Below are 17978 nucleotides of genomic sequence, written 5' to 3' on the forward strand. Positions count from 1 at the left end.
CACACACACACACACACACACACACACACACCTAACAATCATTTCTGACGGTGATGAGAAAGTGATTCACATCGCTCCACCTTAAACCTCAACCACTGACAAGTACGCCGTCAACCTGTGACCCAGAGTGTGTTGGATGACACGATTCACATCTTATTTGACATTTTATAGGCAACTTAACTGTGTGATGGCTGACACTGAGTATACATGTTTTAACCTGCAAAGCTACTTCATTATTATAGATATATATCATTACAAATACTGGTGTATGCACGTGTTTCACGCTACAACTGGTGTTAGAAGAAGGTTGATCCTTTGAGTCCCTAAAACCGAAGAAATAATATTAAAGCCAAAAGTGCTATATTAGTATAGATTTAGGTGATTAAACATGAATTGATTAACATGAATTTCTAGTGACCAAATGTATAGGATTATTGACTGATCACACAAAATTGTGATTCCTTTATAAAAGTAATGAGATTGAAATTGTCTCTTTTAAAAAATATTTTCTTTCATATCTTGGGCTATTACAATTAAATACTGTTCTGTTTTATGGAATTACACATGTCAAGTACAACCTTAAACTGTATTAATTACTTTTAAAACGTTTTTTTTTATTTGTATTGTTTTAGGTGATCAACACAATGACAAAAAAGATCTCAATATTGATTGACTTACCACTGCAATTGACTGTGTACAATTTCTTCATTTCTAATTTCTAAAAAGTAGTAATCTGTTTTTTCAAACGAATGAGCACATTTGTAAAGACAATGTAAATTATTTTCTTTCATGTCTAAGACTACTGAAAAAAAATCACACATTTCAAACACAACCTACATCTTAAGTTCTGTATAAATATATTTGCAGTTTCTGTAAATAGCAATTTTGGGTCCCATATCTGGTTACTTCACCTGGCAACTCATCCAGAGAGAGGGCGACGGCAAGAAATACATTTCTGTACATAACACATTGAATTCTCTTTCAAAAAGACAGAATTTGAAGCCCTCTACTATCTCTGTTATCTGATTTTACTATGCAGATTACACTCAGGGATGATTTAATGGTACTTTTTAATTAGTAGGAGTCGTATTTACATTTCCCCATGAACATAAATAAGAAAAAAACTGCTTTCATATTTGTAATCTCCTTTTCTTTTTTTTTGCATGTGTCTTCTAGGTCTGACTGTACAGTTATGCTGAAGCTACATACAGATATCCAATAGCATGTGAGCATGTGCGCCGGTGGAAGTCATCCGTCATTCTTCTGAATGGGATTTGCGCACAATAAACCTGTAGCCGAGCCCGCCAATGGAGATGGAGTGCACTGTCAGCTGGCCAGGATTTATGGAGGCCGATTCAGCTGATGGGCGCTGGGAAAAGCCGTCTGATAAAGAGTGATTAATCGTCCTTACATCCTGCTTTACATCCTGCTTTACTCCCGCCCCAAACTAGATTAAATGCAGTCATAATTATTCTAGTAGAAATGCCAATCCCACACGCTTTAGCTTCCTGAAGGTGGTCTTTCATTTTTTTATGGTAAGGTGGTGAGCAGGAGACACGGATGTGCAAAAATCTTAGCTTGAACATATGCAACACTGAGAAAATGTTTAAACTATATTATGGGATATTGTAAGTCATCTTCTTTTTAGATCTAACACAACACACTGTAAAGACTTTTCCAAGTGAAGGTCACTCTTGTTAGGGGTTCACCACCCTGTCACGGTGCCCTTTGCTCAGATCTGACAACGGTAACCCAAGGATTTACACTCACTCTCTGGCCGTTGCTTCTGTCACAGTGGTCTCAACCCAGCTTGACTCATTCGATCACCAGGATGCGAGTGTTTTACACCATCAATGACCAGTTCAGAGAAGTAAAAAACATGATCATGGATGACTCACTAACGTATACTTTTTTCACGTCTTACAATCTGCACCTGAATGTAGGTGTGAGCGTATACATGGGGGAACATGAAGGGGGTGTGGTAAGTGAAAACACAAGGGATAAGGAGAGGGAAGGACGACACACAAATGTGCTGGACCCTCCAGGGAACAACTAGGACTTGGGTTCACGCCTGCGTAAATTAGGTACATGGGGACTTCCTGGTACGAAGTCCTTAAATTGTGGAAGAAGAATGCGCCAAACATGCAAGAGCGTACAATCTCTACCTGATGTATGCGTCAGTAAAGGTGTCTGTGTGTAATTGAGTTGTGTAGTTTGCCAAAGGATTTTTTCGTTTGCATCGAGGCATAAATCGTAGACATCGCCACCTTCAATGGCTGGTCCAGTCACGGACTGCGCCTCGTCATTAAGCTAGCAAGGATAAATACAACTTGAAGTTGCAAACGTTGAAAGTAAATCCATTTTTATTTTTTAAACAACACCCTTTTTACTTTCTGCCTCATATCATTCAATCAACAGATTTAATAAAAAGTCATTTCCTGTGAAGGTCCTGATGCAGGGAAACTATTTTGGCTAATCGACCCTGCTGATTGGTTGCCTCTTAGTCCAGGAGAGTTATGGAGCACTTTATTTGTTGGCATGAAGGACTTGAGTAATTAGCCAGCTGAGGACGGTGTCACTTGAATTGCCCTACTTAGTGGTTGTGTCAGAAGTGCAAGATTTGGCCGAACAAACATGGATGTGTTCAATAAGAAGAGGAAAAACCAACGGCTCCCTGAACCCAGTCCTCTAATTATTTCCAACAACCTGTATTTTGCATTTATTTTCACATTATTTATGTTGCAGGGATTTGCTTTTGTCCCCAAATGGGCAGAAAATCCCAACTGTCTTGAAAGATTTATGTCCAGACGGTTAGAGAAAAACACACACACACACACACACACACACACACACCAGCATGCACTGGTTACGGCATACGACAAGCACCCGAGCATGAAAACAGTGTTTAAGGGATTGAGGTCATCTGAGGATGCTGCTTGGTTGGGTCTGCGGATGGAAGGATGGATGGTAAGGTAGAGGGACGGAGGCAGACAAGCTGGGGGGAAAGCGAGGGAGTGAAGGAGAAATAAAAGAGATGGATGGCCCCTCTCTGTCAGCGCAGTTATTTAAAGGAGCGCTGTAAAGCTGTCTGGGAATGAACAGATTTCAGACTAATGAGCAAAAAGGAGAGCGGTTATGGTGAGCGGACAGTCCTGGTACTTCTACCAAATGAAACCAGGCTGCCACTTCAAACTACACACTCACACTCGCACTGTGCCTTTCATTGCTGATCTCCACTATAAAGTGGACGCTCAACTGCAACACCGCCCCCCAAAAATAAAAACATAACTCCGAGGATAAGTCAGTGATTCCTCACCTGCGTAGAATTCTGGTCCGTAAACAGCACCGACCACAGGATTGAGCTTCCAGCCTGAGAAGGAACCGCATTTTAGTGGATTAGTAGATTCCCTTACCGCGTCTCTCCTAATGTTACAATATCACAAAATATATATTTTTTAATCCCAAGTTTGTTGACCACAGTCTAAAGGTATTGATGTGAATCCTCGGCCGGTCCTCCTTCATTGTGTGGCTCACAGCTGTGTAACGGGGCTGAAAGGCGAGCAGGTGAAGTTGCTTTGGACTCCCCTGTGGCTTTTTTTTTTTCCGCAAAAACCATGTACACTCATTCATTGGAAAATGAACTCTGGCAAAAAGCCTCTTTCCCGACAAACATTTGCCCCGATGATTGGAAAAAGAAAAAAAACAATCCAAGAAAATGTGAAATATGGTTCCTTGTCCAGGGTTAACAGCTATTTTAGCTAAACTTGTCGGTCTGCCACTGACCGCTGCGGTACACTCCATCGTTACTTTTTTTTTGTAACACATTATTTCGGGCAACTTAACTTCAACTTGTTTATTATCTTATTAAAGCTTTTAAACCATGATTATTGAATGGAATTTCCCATTAATAAATAACTTATTTTCAGGTATCTTATCTTAAATAATACGTAGTTAAATCCAATAATGGATCATCTTTAACTATTTTTTGTTTAGCTACAATCTCTCCGTACATAATTAAAGATAGAGTGGAATAGAGTGTGAGTGTGTTGTGTGTGTGTGTGAGTGTGTGTTCTGGTTGGACCTGATGACATTGATGAATGGAAAACCCTTCAGGGCTCATTTTCTCTCGCTATGCACCCTCAGACTGTGTGTGTGTATGACTGTGTATGTGTGTGTGTGTGTGTAGGTGTGTGTGTGTGTATGTGCGAGTGTAATAGTAAGCGAGAGAGAGGTGCTGACATGTCTGGCCATTTAATTCCCTCCCTTGTTCAATTCCCTCCTCCCTTCTTTACTCCTCTTCAGCGTCTCCGTCGCTCCCTCTCTCCCTCTGCCCACCACTCTGTCATTCAGTCCACATAAACGAGTATTTGACAGAGTAAATTGCAACCTCATAGGTTCTTCGTCCCCTTTTTTTCAATGATTCACGACTTTTCCTCTTTTTTGCCGTCCCCTATCATTTACGCATTCGCTCTCCGGGACCAACACAAAACTTGTGTCACTCTCTTTTCCGCCGCCTCATTCTGTTCCTTTTCCCAGAGCCGGGGAAAGATTGCACTTTGCTATTTGCGTGATATTTCAAACTAAATCGACTCCTTTTTCAACAAATATTGATTTCATTAATCAAATGTGAAGGACCCTGCGTCAGAAGACCCTGGTTTGCATTCACCTCTTCTTCTTCTTTTACTCCCCTCTTTCGTTTATTCATTTTAGCCGTTTATTTATTATGTGTTTAATTAAAGGTTTTACAAAAACATGAGAACACGACTTTTCCTTTGACCTTTATTTTCTCATTTTAGCTAGTGGTTCAATATACAGCAACCCAGACCTCCTACATCCTATTGATCTTCTTTCACTGTCTAGATTAATTTGAATCATTTAAAAATTATATTTTGAGTTAATAATGATACAATTATTTCATTAACAAATGTTAAAGTGAAGAGGAGAGGAGTGACCAAAGAGGTTTCATTGGATTAAATATAGAAGACATGAAAAATAAATGAATAAAAACACCATGTATGGCATTTTTCCCCTCCAGCGAGCCTGTTGTCGCTCTTGTCACACATAGGAAAACAGATTGACGGAAAATATGAGCGAGTCAAATTTGTTCTGGGCTGTTAACCACACCTCACACTCATAAGCGTAACCAGCTCGGTGATTCAACTGTGACCGATGCATGAGGCATGTTATTGTATATGAATGGAGACTGATTGAATTTCATTTATAGTATTTAGGGGATGTTTGTCTGAGATTCAGGCTAAATGATGACATTGGGGTGGTAAGGATTTGTTGAGGGGTCTTACAGGGATGAATAAAATAAGGTAAGGGGCAAGTTTTTATGGGATCTAGCTCCTCAAATACCAATTAATTTTATCCTTTAAGAGAATTGTTGGTAAAAATAGTGGTGTTTTCAATTTATATTTTAGCCAAGAAGTCTGTCCCGGATATATCATTCTGTTTGGTTGAGGGTAAACGTCCCTGGTATGTGTGCTTGTTGAACAAAGCTAAAGCTATTTTATTTATAGAGCAAAAGTTCAAAGTGTTTTCCAGGAAACAGAACATGAGTGAAAGAGTCGGTTGCAGCAGCCACTCTTAAACCTCACATTACTTCAAGTATATTGAACATATTTATTTTTATACCTTAGACATTTGTCAATTTAAATGAATAATGTGTATCCAGTCTTGTAATATGTGGTGAGAATGAAGAGAGGGCACATTTTCAACAGCACCAGAGTGGAGAAATAATAGTTTTTTTTGCTGATAAAGATTCTTATTTTCGGTTAAAATAACCACAAAAAAAAATATATATATATAATAAAATATGAAACAAAATTGTAAATATTCTATGCATAGTGTATGGGCCCAATATTGTATATTTCAATCATTCATGTTATCAAGGAAAAAGTCTTAAATTCTGGTTTGCAATGCAAACATTTCATTATATTACCACTGTTACATACAAACATTATGCTCAAACTTGAGCAGAACAAAACAAAAAGACGATAAGTATTTTTAAGGGTCTACCATCTTACCGTTTGTGTAAGGGTTTGCCACCTTCTTGTTGGTCATTACTCTCGCTGTTGCATTGTTGACCTGTCAAACAGTCAACAGAAACAAACACTGTTAAAATAAGATAATTCAATTAAAAATGCTTAGTCAAATTCTAACACGTCCTTCATGCTTTTTTGGTTTTATTTTCATTCCCACAAGTACAACTGCATGCACCAGTACACGAAAAGGATGTAACACAATAACCACAACATGGAAGTATCTTTCCAAAAATTCAAATTTTTAAATAAAAATCAAAACAAATCTATTTACAAAGAAATTGGGTTAATCCTGATAATTGAAATGATTTAAAAAAGATAATTAGATACAAATTCAAATACAATAGTTTTGTTAGGTGTATATTTTAGAAGATGGAGAACATACAGGGTCAAATATATTGAACAGGAAATCTACATCCCTAAAGATTTATTGTTCATGAATTCTGCTGAACAGTTTTTCAATGAACTTTTGTATCTTCATTCTAAGCTTGTAAACGCATAAATGTAGAGAGGAAAAAGCAAACGTGTGACCTGCGCACTTATCACCTTTAAGGGTGACATTTTTAGACGAACACTGCTGAGCAGGGCCGTGTCGCTCTTTGTCTAACACACACACTTACAGCTCAGAGTTTCGGCATGCAGCGTTCAAGGTGCAGCAGGCAGGTAGGAGATACGAGGTAGATGGAAGAAAAGAGGAAAGGCATTGCAGACAGGCAGGCATTAAAAGGACAGAGTCTGGGGGAAGAAGGAAGGAAAGGCACCTCGATTTTGCGTCCCTCTACGATTGTACCATTAAGTTTCTCCCGTGCACGATCGGCATCCGCTGTAGTTTCAAATGTTACAAACCCAAAACCCTGTAGTCGACACGAGGTGGGCGGAAAGAAGAACCACAAAACGAGGAAGGGAAAAAAAGAGAGGAGAGAAAGACACAGCAGAGATTTGTAGGGTTAGAAAGCAAGACAAGCAACAGCTGAACAATCATGAAGAGAAAAGTTAGAACTTTTTCAGCGCCATCTTTCTTTTCAGTGAGATGAAGCACTGATGTCATCATCATCCGCTACCTTAAAACTGACTTATATTCTTTGCACAGCTTTCTGACTACTACTCCCTATACACCGTCAAACCAGGAAACCTACAGTGACTTGTATTGGTACATTTGAACAATTGGTCGAATTTGGTCCATTTATTCAATGCTAAGTTAGCTTCTGAAGAAGATACTACGTCACTTCAAATGTCTCTTCACATCCTCTTTTCTGCAAGGCTCACCGTTCTGCTGTATTCAAGTCGTCCAGCATGTTCATTAAAACTTTTTTGCCTTGACACCAGTTAAGTTCAGCGTCAGGACTTCTGAGAAAGTGAGTATAAACTGCTGAGGTAACAATCCTTTATTTATGGATGTTTTCTACCAAAAACTCTCAATGACACTGGTACATATTCTTAAGGTATTTGAGTTATACTGAGGTTACTTTTTCCTTCATTATTATTCTAACATTTTGTGTGTTGGGATTATCTTTCCTACCTAATACAAATATGTAAACTAAGCCCTGCAATCGAAACAGGAGCTACACAATCAAATAATCATTACATTATTTTGAGTTCAACTAACAAACACATGTTTGTTGTGATGTGGGAGTTGATATGTTGCACTCATAACTTCCAGCCTGTTGTTTCTAGGCAATACATCAAAACCCACAGCAACACTTATGCCTGCCCAAGGGGGAAAAAAACTTTCTTCCCCTTAAGGTTCCCATCGAGGTCTCTAGATGTTATTCCTTATGTGCGGTTATTGGCCCTAATAGTTCTCAAAGGATTTCAGTTGAGTTCAGTACATTAGTCTTTGGAAGAAAACTTTACCCCGGAGCTTCCTGTGCACTATTTCTAGAGTGTTGCTGATCTAAATGGTCTCCCATTTCCACCTCCTCCCCTGAATGTCTTCCTAGAGTCATCCCTTCACCCTTTCTCTGACCCACTTTGTCACTGTTGACTCATGGTAGGTGTTAGAAACACGTGTTGCTCCTCTGGGGATTATTTGAATGTCTGATATCCAGAAATGAAGATTCAAATACATTTGATGTATTCATATTTAAATACATGTGAACGTTAACACAAAATTAATATTTTATTATTTTATTTTATTATTTTTAATAATTTTGGACTCCTCACAATTTAGAATTAGTTTGGTTTTATGTTCTCTGATCTAGGATAAAATATTTTAGTCCTTTTTCTTTAACTATTAGAGCATTATATCTATTCATTAAAACAGTTTCCACATTGTTTCCCAAGTCTTTTTTAGTGACTCTTGCGTTTGTTTAAGTGGAATCTCTCGCTGTACCTGCCTACCTGCTTAAACCCTATCAGTAACATATTTGTCTCAAAGATACATTTCTACCTCACTGCCAGTCAAATTCTATTGTCTACAATGCAAAAACGCTTCTTCGGGTGTTGCAGTGAAAGCATTGTTTTTCTCCTTGGCAACCTTGACCGCTTAATTCCAAGTCTTCTGCCATATACTAAAACATCTTGAGGCAAAAACAAGAACAATAAAAATAAAAAATGGAGAGGAATGACTAGAGCATTGTGTTGTTTATGCAGGTCAATTAATTGGTAGAAGCACATTTCAATTTAATTTTGCACATTGATTGGATCATGCCCTTAATATTCAATACATTAAATACAATTAATCTTTGCATGAATATATTTACAACAAATGTATGCCGATTATATATATATAACCGTACAAATAAAAAAGTAAAAAGGCCACTGATTAAAGTTAGAATAGCTCCCATTACACCTACTGTAGAAATAGAAGAGAGGAAAAGCCTCCACTATCATACTCAAGATGTGTGGAGCAGCTGAAGCAAAACTATAATGATTTTACTACAACTTTGAAGCATGTGTCTGCATTGATTTAAAACTACAATGACCTTTTAAAGAGCTGGTGCAGCATTCTGGCTTGGTAGAGTAGCAAATGCACTCCAGGCTTATCTCTTACTATTATGGGTTGGGAAGCTAACCAGGCAAGACAGTGTGGTTTTGCAGACTGTGTGATTCCTGATGTCAGCATTAAGATAAGTGGGAGTGACTCGTCTTGGCGTATATCACAATGTAAGGCAGGCTGAGTGTGAGGAAGAGCTGCCGGAAGGCAACTGCCACTGATGGCTTCATAATTACTATTAGACTGAGGGGCCGGGAGTTGTGAGGACAGTGGGAACGGGGGACTGTGAGATATTAGGGGACAAATAAGAGTCTTCATGAATCTGGGTTCTGGTTCTCTTACCTTGGAGCCGCGCTCGTTAAAAATGATCTCCACATCCAAAATCTTGCCAAATTGCTGTTGAAGACAAGGAGGGATAAAGAAAAAAAAGATGACGATTAGAAGACATTGACACACACTCTTCACAAATAACAACAACACAGTGACACAGCTGGAAAACCTCCACCTGATATAAAACCGTTAAAGCTGCAGGTACTTCCTGCTCTCCCGACAACAAGATTAATAAAACATGCATCTATTCTTAACGCTGTTTAATGCTGTGTTTGCTCTGTTGGCTTGTTGTGTATTAGCGACTGGTTCTACACTGTTACTGAACATTACTGTGGTGGGTGCAGACGCTATAGCACACCGCTGTTCTTAATGATGCTCATCATCCCTCTTTTCCTCCACCATCTTGAAAAAAAACACTGACAGACTAATTTCATTTTTCAGGAAAAAAGGAAATGGCTAGTTGTGAGGTTAGGAGGATATTAAATGTATTAAAAGATTTTTTAACCATCCAGAATCTCAGAAACATACCTATTGTCATTTTGTTTGATGAAGTTTATAGAAAATCTTGTCTTTACATGAAATACATAATTTAGAAAGAAACACATTTCAAAATCAAGGTTATCATCCAACAGAAGACGAACAAAATGTGAGCTGTATATTCACATCTTCTACAAAAAGACTTTTAGATGATTATTACGTGGTACCTTTAGATAAAGAATCAGTAGCCTTGTCATCTCTCTGACATTCAGAGCAGAGCTTGTGGTCTGATAATATACATACAAATCCAATACAGTTACATTTTAGGGAAGTTTAAGTGGCAGATTCAACTGGTTTAATTATTTTTTAGCTTCAAAATCAAGGCGAAATCAAAAGAACAGCATTAACTACATTAGGTAGTTTGATCCAAAGGATCCTTATATTGTGTGTGAAAAGACCAGTGTGAGGTTCTAGTTCCTCTACAGAGTTCTTGACTTGGTCAAGTGGTGTCATCCAAGATGAAGATGAATTGTTCATATTTTTAATAAAGGGGGCAAAGAAATGACAATATAATTTCCTGCTTGTTCACGACTCTATTTCCCTCTTCAGGAAAGTGAGTCAGCCAGTGGAATCTCACCTCCCAGGTATGGTAATACCCAGCCTTGTGCTGCGCTAGACCTTGAATCAGGAGGAACATTTCAATAAATAAATAAACATGGTGCAGACATCAGAGCGATGGGAAGGTCACCACTCTGCCAAACCCTGAACTAAAGGACACCGGATAGGAAAGCGCTTTTTGAACAAGATTTAAATAGGTGGTAAGATGTCTTGCTTACTGGTTGACTCGCTGTGTAACAACAACAAAGTAAAGAAAAAACACTTGATTTAGCGTGTGTTTTATCAACAGGAAATAAATAGAGATCTTCATCTCTATCAATTTAGAAAGAACAAGTCTATGGTTAAAACACTCGGTATGTGACCCAATATTAAAACAAACAAATGGAACTTTAATATGTTTAAAAAAATTCAAAGAGGACATTCTGACCTGTCAAATTTTCAAACGTTGACGTTATTCTGTATTTATAGCTCGACTTATCCCCTTACACACTTCATTGTACATGTCTGACCTTTATTCTGAAGCGTTCTACCTGCTATGTTTTACTGAACAGTAAATTAATTGAACAATGACTGTACTTTCTTTTTTCAGGAAGTGTAGGATTAATAAATGCACTTCATGCTAACCAAGCTAAGAAATTTCTTCTGAAGTTTGCAATTAGGGGCTGCCACAGCAAGTCATCCTTTCCAGTCGCTCCTATTTACTTGACACCCACGTTTACAACTTCCTTGGTTAGTGGTTCTCTCTCTCGTCTTCATCATAGTTATCGCCAACCTTCTATGACCAACATGTCAACTATCATCTCCATTTGAGTTTGGTCTCCAACCTTTTCCTTTTGATATAGTAATTTCTGATTGTTTTTTTTGTTAGTCATTCCAAATTGAAAAATACATGTTCATCTTTGCCTTTTGGTTGGAGTGTCTGTCTCTAAACATGACTACATAGATGGTCTCACTTTTGACCAAGAAAACTCTTGGAATCTTTACAAGGAATGCGAATCAGGGGATCTTTAATCAATATATATTAGATTTAAGTACGAGCTATTAACAGGGTAGAACACATAAAGAAAGCTTTGAACACCCCAAGGTCCACCTTTCCCAAATATTAAATGATCACAGATGATTTACAACCGAAATTAAAAAATTGAGACAGGTGAACTTTGTGAACTTCAAAGATGTTATATCTCATGTACAGGAACTAAAGGTTATAACATTAAGGTTTTGTGGTTTAGCATCAGATAGAAATAGAATATCTATTCACTACCTTTTCTGCAGACGTGTTCAAAAACGTGTTACGTCTGACTGGCACAGAATGGCAGTACGTTGATCTCTTTACATGATCAAGCTGACAGGGACGCCCCCCGAAAAAAGCCTTCCCTTAATGAGAAAATCAGTCCTGTTAAGGAAACATGCCTTTTTTCTAATGGCTTTTCTGCTTAGTGGCCCAAAAGCACTTGACTCTCTTTGTTGTCCAGTTTCCATTAGGGGAACTCAGACCTAATGAGGCATCTCCTTCTGATGAGCTCCATACTAACTCTTTGAAAACATGTCCCGATCACTTATGTGCGTCTTTTCAACGCCAATGTCACATGGCGTCTGGGTGCATGTGTCGGAAGACAGAGCTGACACTGGTTTTATTATAGTAAATGAAAAGGTGTCCCCTTTTTAAGTGTCATGGAGACACCTCCACATGTTCTGCAGTCAAAGGTTAATTACTCTGATGTTAAAAAAGTGCTTTATTTCTAAAAATCAAAATTGACCTCTTGAGTGGGGGTTGATACAATGCTCTTATTGGAGCTTTTAAACCCCTTATGAGAGATAATTGTCTTTTTTTTAGAGAGAAAATAGTGGTGATGGTCATCTTGACTCAAACCTGCTTATCTATTGATAGTTGATGTGTCAACTGTTGCCATCTTTCTTGACCAAAAGACATAGAAAAATTTAAATGGGATTCATTTATTCAATCACCAATCATCATCATGAAATCAACCTCACGTTCTTTAGGAATTATTACAACTAAATCCAATCCATCAAAACAACGCCCAAACTCTAACTAAAGAAGTGAAACAATTGCTCAGAGAGGTTTACATTTGTATGACACATACTGTCTTAATTTCATTTGTTCTGGTTATGCTTCACTACGCAGACTTGAATTCAGAAAAATTAAAAAAAAGTGTAGGTGTGCGTTCATACATCATCCCACTTCTATAACGAACAATATTATGTTGAAAATTTAAATCAGCTGAAATTACATTCAGACCTAGCTTGACTTAATGGGATATAAAGCAATAACATGTATCACCGGCCCTCTCTTTTCTAAACACTCTAATTGTCTTAATCAACTCAAACACACTGGCACCGGCGGGGTATGCAACAGAGTCGGAGTTTCTGCCTCCTAACTACCCACTCTGCGCACAATAGCTCCGCTGGTTGGCTGATATGTTGTTGTAAATTAGCTGATTTTTTAAATTATAATTACATCTGGCCTCCTCAGAGGAGGAAAGGGGTTCGGGATAGAACCCTGTGGGATAATTGGGAAGGCAAATGAGAGCGTTGAATAGGAGACATTAAAGAGAATTCCCTTGCTGGGAACGCTGGGTTACCTGGAAAGCTGGAAGCCTCTAGAACAGGTGATTAGGCAGGAGTAGCTGTCATTAAAACTCAATTACCTTAAAAAGCCAACCCCTACACGCAGTCATACGCAGCCTAAGGTAGACCCCGGCATTTCTTTTGTGCATCTGCAGATGTGCTAGCCACTGTAGGTGTAACACATGCTATCTAATGACTCATTTAGGACCCCTACCTCTGGGAATGTGACAGTAAGGACACTCTTGCGGCCCGCTCACTAAGTGCCTGCTTATTAATTAAACACGGCCCAGGCTCTGGGGACAAGAGCAGTCCTGCATATCAGCTTGTCAAGTTTCACTCTATGTGGGACAAAGTGAACAGGGGGCTTCAGCATTTACAGACAGACATATTGAGTTCCTCGCTGTACAACTTCTTGACAGGCCCTCTTAGAACCCTCAAGGATACTGGGAAAGTGACTTATTTAAAGTATGGGTGCTGCTCAGTGTGAGGCTTTCCCTGGAAATAAAGACTTTAAAAGTCCTAGCACACTTGAAATCCAAGCTATTGTGATAGTTTTACCATTTATTTAAGAGGTGCACCTTTGCTTCTAGAATATGCCAGGAGTGCTGTTGACTGTGAGATTTAAGTTCTTGAAGGTCAGAGAGCGAAGGCTTTTCTTTTCAAAAATATCAATGAATGAGGAAGAACTACATAACCTCCCGAAAGGCGAAGGAATTTGTTTCACCAAAGCACCACAAAATAGTTATGTAGAAGTAATGTAGAAGGTTTTCTACGTTCATTTGTTTGAAGTCTGCTTCGATTTTCAAACTATTTTCGGTTTCTATTTGTTGTTGGCATTGGGAGGTGAGGCTTCAACCCCCAAAAGGGATGAATTGCTGAAGAAGCTACGAGTGTAAAATATTGCAGTAACATGAGGAACCTTGGTGAAGAGGTTGTGAGTAAAAAAATCAAGATCATCCAAATCAAAGAAAGTAGAAGCATATCTATCACTATTTCTATATCTTTCTGTCTATTTTTCATTTACATCAGAAATAAACAATATTCATGTAAACACAGTGCTTCTAAAACATATTTTGTATAATGACAAACCATGTGCAGCTATTATGTTTTTATAGACACATCACTAATATAACAACCACTTATTGTCGCTGCTCACAACGGGATTTCTTTGTTGTTATATTCGACCATATCACTGAAGACGTGCCGTTTTTCTTTGCAACTGTTCTGAGGATTGCAAACATTATAATAGCCCTCGATGTGGCTGTAAAAGTGCGAGCCATTACTCCAGTCCTAGATTACAGATTTGAGCCACATGTTGAGAATGAGAGAATTGAATCAGTGAAGCGATGTAGCTAATGCCAATTATCATTCTACCATTAAGACCCTCTCCTCCGACCTAGTAATTTCCCTCCAAATGTGTTTTTCTAATTATGAATTAAACTGAAATAAGCTTGGGTAATGGACCCAGCTTTATTTCTTTTGAGGCCATACTTCCTCCCACCATGTATCCCTCTATACTGCAGCTACACACAATAATCTGGCTTCATTCCTCTTCTCTGCTGGACTGGTATCACTGTGTTCGACTGTATTGTTGTTCATAATACATAAATTCCCACAAAGCTTGTGACTGCATCACCTTCCATTGAACTTCTTTATATGGCTTTGTTTAATGCTCTCATATTGCTTTTCTATTACAGCTTTTGCTGAAATGACTCAGAATTCCATTTACTGTAATGCCCAAGCTATTGCCTTTGTTTGCATTGTGCTGGTGCTATAGTGGAACCATAATGGTAGATTGAGCGAATCGAGGGAGGGGAGTTTTCGCTTTAGCCCTTTGTGGTGAAAGCTGAGGCCGGGTTAAATCTAGAAGACCAAAGCACTGCCCTGCCTTCGGGCATTTGCTCTCAGAGCTGGACCATTACCAGCATAAAAAGGGGGGGTTTGTGTGTGTGTGTGTGTCCACATACTATGAACCTGCTGAGCACGGTATTACTTCAGTCAGGAGTAAGTAAGCAAACACAATGGATCCGCTGCTAAACTACTCTGCTGATGGGAGAATCACAACATAAATACCTACTGAAAAAAAAGTTATTGAAGGTGGAAAGATCCAGACTTCACATGGCAGATCTTCTGATGACACTTTGAAAATATAAAGGTTGTTTGCGTGTTATATCTTATAGCACACAAACATAATAAACGAATCATACTTTATGTCGGAAATAACGGGTGACTTTCAAACACTTTGAGGTTAGCTGTATCAAGACAAGAGTGACGTCAAATATCAGGAATTAGAGATTGTTTAATTATTATTATTTTAGACTCTTAAGTCAATATACAGACCCGGTATTTATTCAGGCTTCTCAGTGAACTTTCCCTTTTTAAATTCCGAAAACACTTGAGAAAGTTTCTATCGATCATTATATTTTATTTTTTACACATTCTCATGTCTATCCCATGTTTCCACTCAAGCTCAACAGAAACCAACCAATTAAATGTGATAGAACTCTTGAACCTTGAGATATCTTCTCTCCGACAACACTTAGAAACCGAAGAACAACGTTTTATTTTTCATGCTGAATTGAAGTGTTGATTGGTAAAGTTTCCTGGCGAGTGTGTGATCCAGTGCTGGGCGAACATCACTGATTGTGGTGAACTCCACCCGATTGTATGTCTCTTCTCATTCCCCTCTTCCGCACTCACTTTCTTGTTTCTCACTCTTCGAGTCGGTCCAATCGGATCGTCGTCGTCGCTGGTTAATTGTGGTGCAGAGCTCAGAGCCCCGGAGTCTTTGCTAAGTGACTGGAAACTGCAGGGGGAAAGTTTAGAATCCCTCCCCTTTTGAAGAACACACACACAAATACAAATCCAAACACACACAGACAGTTACTCCCCACCGTAACTGGAGCTGTCACCCTACATACACGTAATGAGGATAAACTCCCTTTTAACCTCACTGAGGAATCCCATTAATTGTGTCTCCGCTGACGGGCCCTGCCATCTCTGCGCCTTCTCTCCACATCAAGAGCCCTAAAGCTAGGGAAAGCCGGGGCTCACTCATGGAGCCCACAGGAGCAGATGTTTCACTCCATTTGCGGAATGGGGAGGTGGGTGTTGGTGAGTCTCCAACCACCTATTATATAAACCATTCACGCTGGCTTTCTGACAGAGCTAAGAAATGTGACCGTGTGTGTTTTTCCACGTGTATTTAGATATCATCAGCAAACCGGAGCGAGGATAACCAGGCAGCATCTTAACAAGCTTGGACCCGGACTCGCATACACACACACAAGCACACACATATAAACCCACATCCATTAAGAACGGTTTGGAAAAAGACTGTCAATGTGTCCTCCCCGAGCACAGTGCAAGCTGTCCCATCCCTCTCTTTTCTTTGTGCTAATCAACCGGAGCTATGGGGGTGTCTCGGCAGCACGTCTAGTATAAATATAGGACTCTAACTTCAGGACTTAACTTCTGAGTGAGGCAAAAAGTGGAAAGGGAGGCAGGGAAATGTTTTACTGATTGGGATCAAAACAACATTAAAGATATTTCAAACTAAAACATGTACCTACAGAGTACATTAGATTAAGTCAAGGTAACAATTGAAACTTTCTGAAAATTGCATCTAGCTTTCACAATGCATTTGGAGCGTGTGTATGAACTCGACAATATAACTTAGTTTAGATCCCATTATATATCTATGCATCGTTTCTGCTTTAATCTTGTTTGGTTTCATGCAAATTCAATGCTTAATGATCTTAAAAATGATTGAACCGGAAATTAAACATTGTAAAAGGGACTCTGTTCTAGAAAGGCACTTAAATAACTATAACTTACTTACTAATACCAAACAATATAATATTAGAACAGGTCTGTAGGGTACTTGGCAGGGCCGGGTCTAGGCAGGGGCAAGAGGGGGCCTGGCCCCCTCAAATAAATGTTGTGCCCCCTCAAACTTACATGTAAGTAAGTAAGTAACAGCACAATGCCCCCTCAAGATTTGTGGCTGCCCCCTCATACATGCCTGTCTAGACCCGGCCCTGGTACTTGGTGCTAGTGTTGGTGTCCCTTTGTTTAGAGGCGGTGGCTCAAAAAAACTTCCAAAGTAAGGTTTTCAATGGGAGTCAATTTCATTTACAATTATATTAATCAAAGGCAGGAAATTATTGACAATGTGTGAGCGGTCAGATGGTTTGAGGAGAGAAAGAAGAATATTATAAATGTAAATCCCACATAGAGGAAGAAAAGGAAGAAATACAATAAGGTTTACAGATGTTGTAAAAGAATCAAAAGAATCAAAAGATAAGCTAAGGTTGAAGAGACTGACTTCAGAAAGACGAAGAAAAACACGTCTCATGTGGCTTCGTGCTTCTTCAAACATATTTATACACATATTTGACTCATTATTATTCATGTTACATTACTGGACGCTTTCAAAAAACCTTTTACTCGCAGGCCTCACCTTGCTGACATTAATTTATAAGGACACCAAGTACCTTTGCAACAAACAGGAAAAAAAAGAAATCCATCATGCATGCAAAGTCAACAGCTTGAGCATTTTATATTCAGTCTTTTTTTGTTTGTTCTAATGGTAGGTCCAGTTAAGTTACATAAAAAAAAGGTTATTCAAATGTTTGTTTCTACTTTAGAGAGGGAAGGAAGAATAACACCATTAAGAATGTGGTGTCATTTCACAGTTTACTGTCTCTGAAATCACTAATGGACCACAATGACCGTTTCATCTACTAGATTGTTCGTGGAAGGACTGTTAAAGGACGTCAAAGAAGGATGAAAAATTAATATAAGTTGTTTAATTTGGGTTAAGGTTCACGAGAAGGTAAGGGCATCAATAATTTACATTTTCATAGTGTGGCCAGTCATGACCTAGTTCAGACACTGTTGTGAACACTCATGGAAGATACTATCAAAGATCATTTTGTGATTAAATGGATCCCTAAAGAATACAAGATTTAAAGGAGAAACTACAG

At 38.8% G+C, this 17978-nt stretch overlaps 1 protein-coding gene across 4 annotated transcripts in view; it reads right to left on the reverse strand.

Annotated features, from left to right (window-relative positions):
* Positions 1-17978, reverse strand: part of rbfox3a (RNA binding fox-1 homolog 3a) — a 458688-nt gene that overhangs the window by 22380 nt on the left and 418330 nt on the right. For all 4 annotated transcript variants that reach the window (XM_087794610.1, XM_087794608.1, XM_087794611.1 and 1 more), the window contains 4 exons: positions 9322-9375; positions 6806-6898; positions 6030-6090; positions 3317-3370 (listed from right to left, as the gene is read on the reverse strand). In XM_087794610.1, coding sequence (XP_087650736.1) covers positions 3317-3370; positions 6030-6090; positions 6806-6898; positions 9322-9375 — 262 coding nt within the window. The remainder of the gene's footprint in view (positions 1-3316; positions 3371-6029; positions 6091-6805; positions 6899-9321; positions 9376-17978) is intronic.

This window comes from Callionymus lyra, chromosome 6 (genome assembly GCF_982586985.1).
Source record: "Callionymus lyra chromosome 6, fCalLyr1.hap1.1, whole genome shotgun sequence".
NCBI classification, from domain to species: Eukaryota; Metazoa; Chordata; class Actinopteri; order Syngnathiformes; family Callionymidae; genus Callionymus; species Callionymus lyra.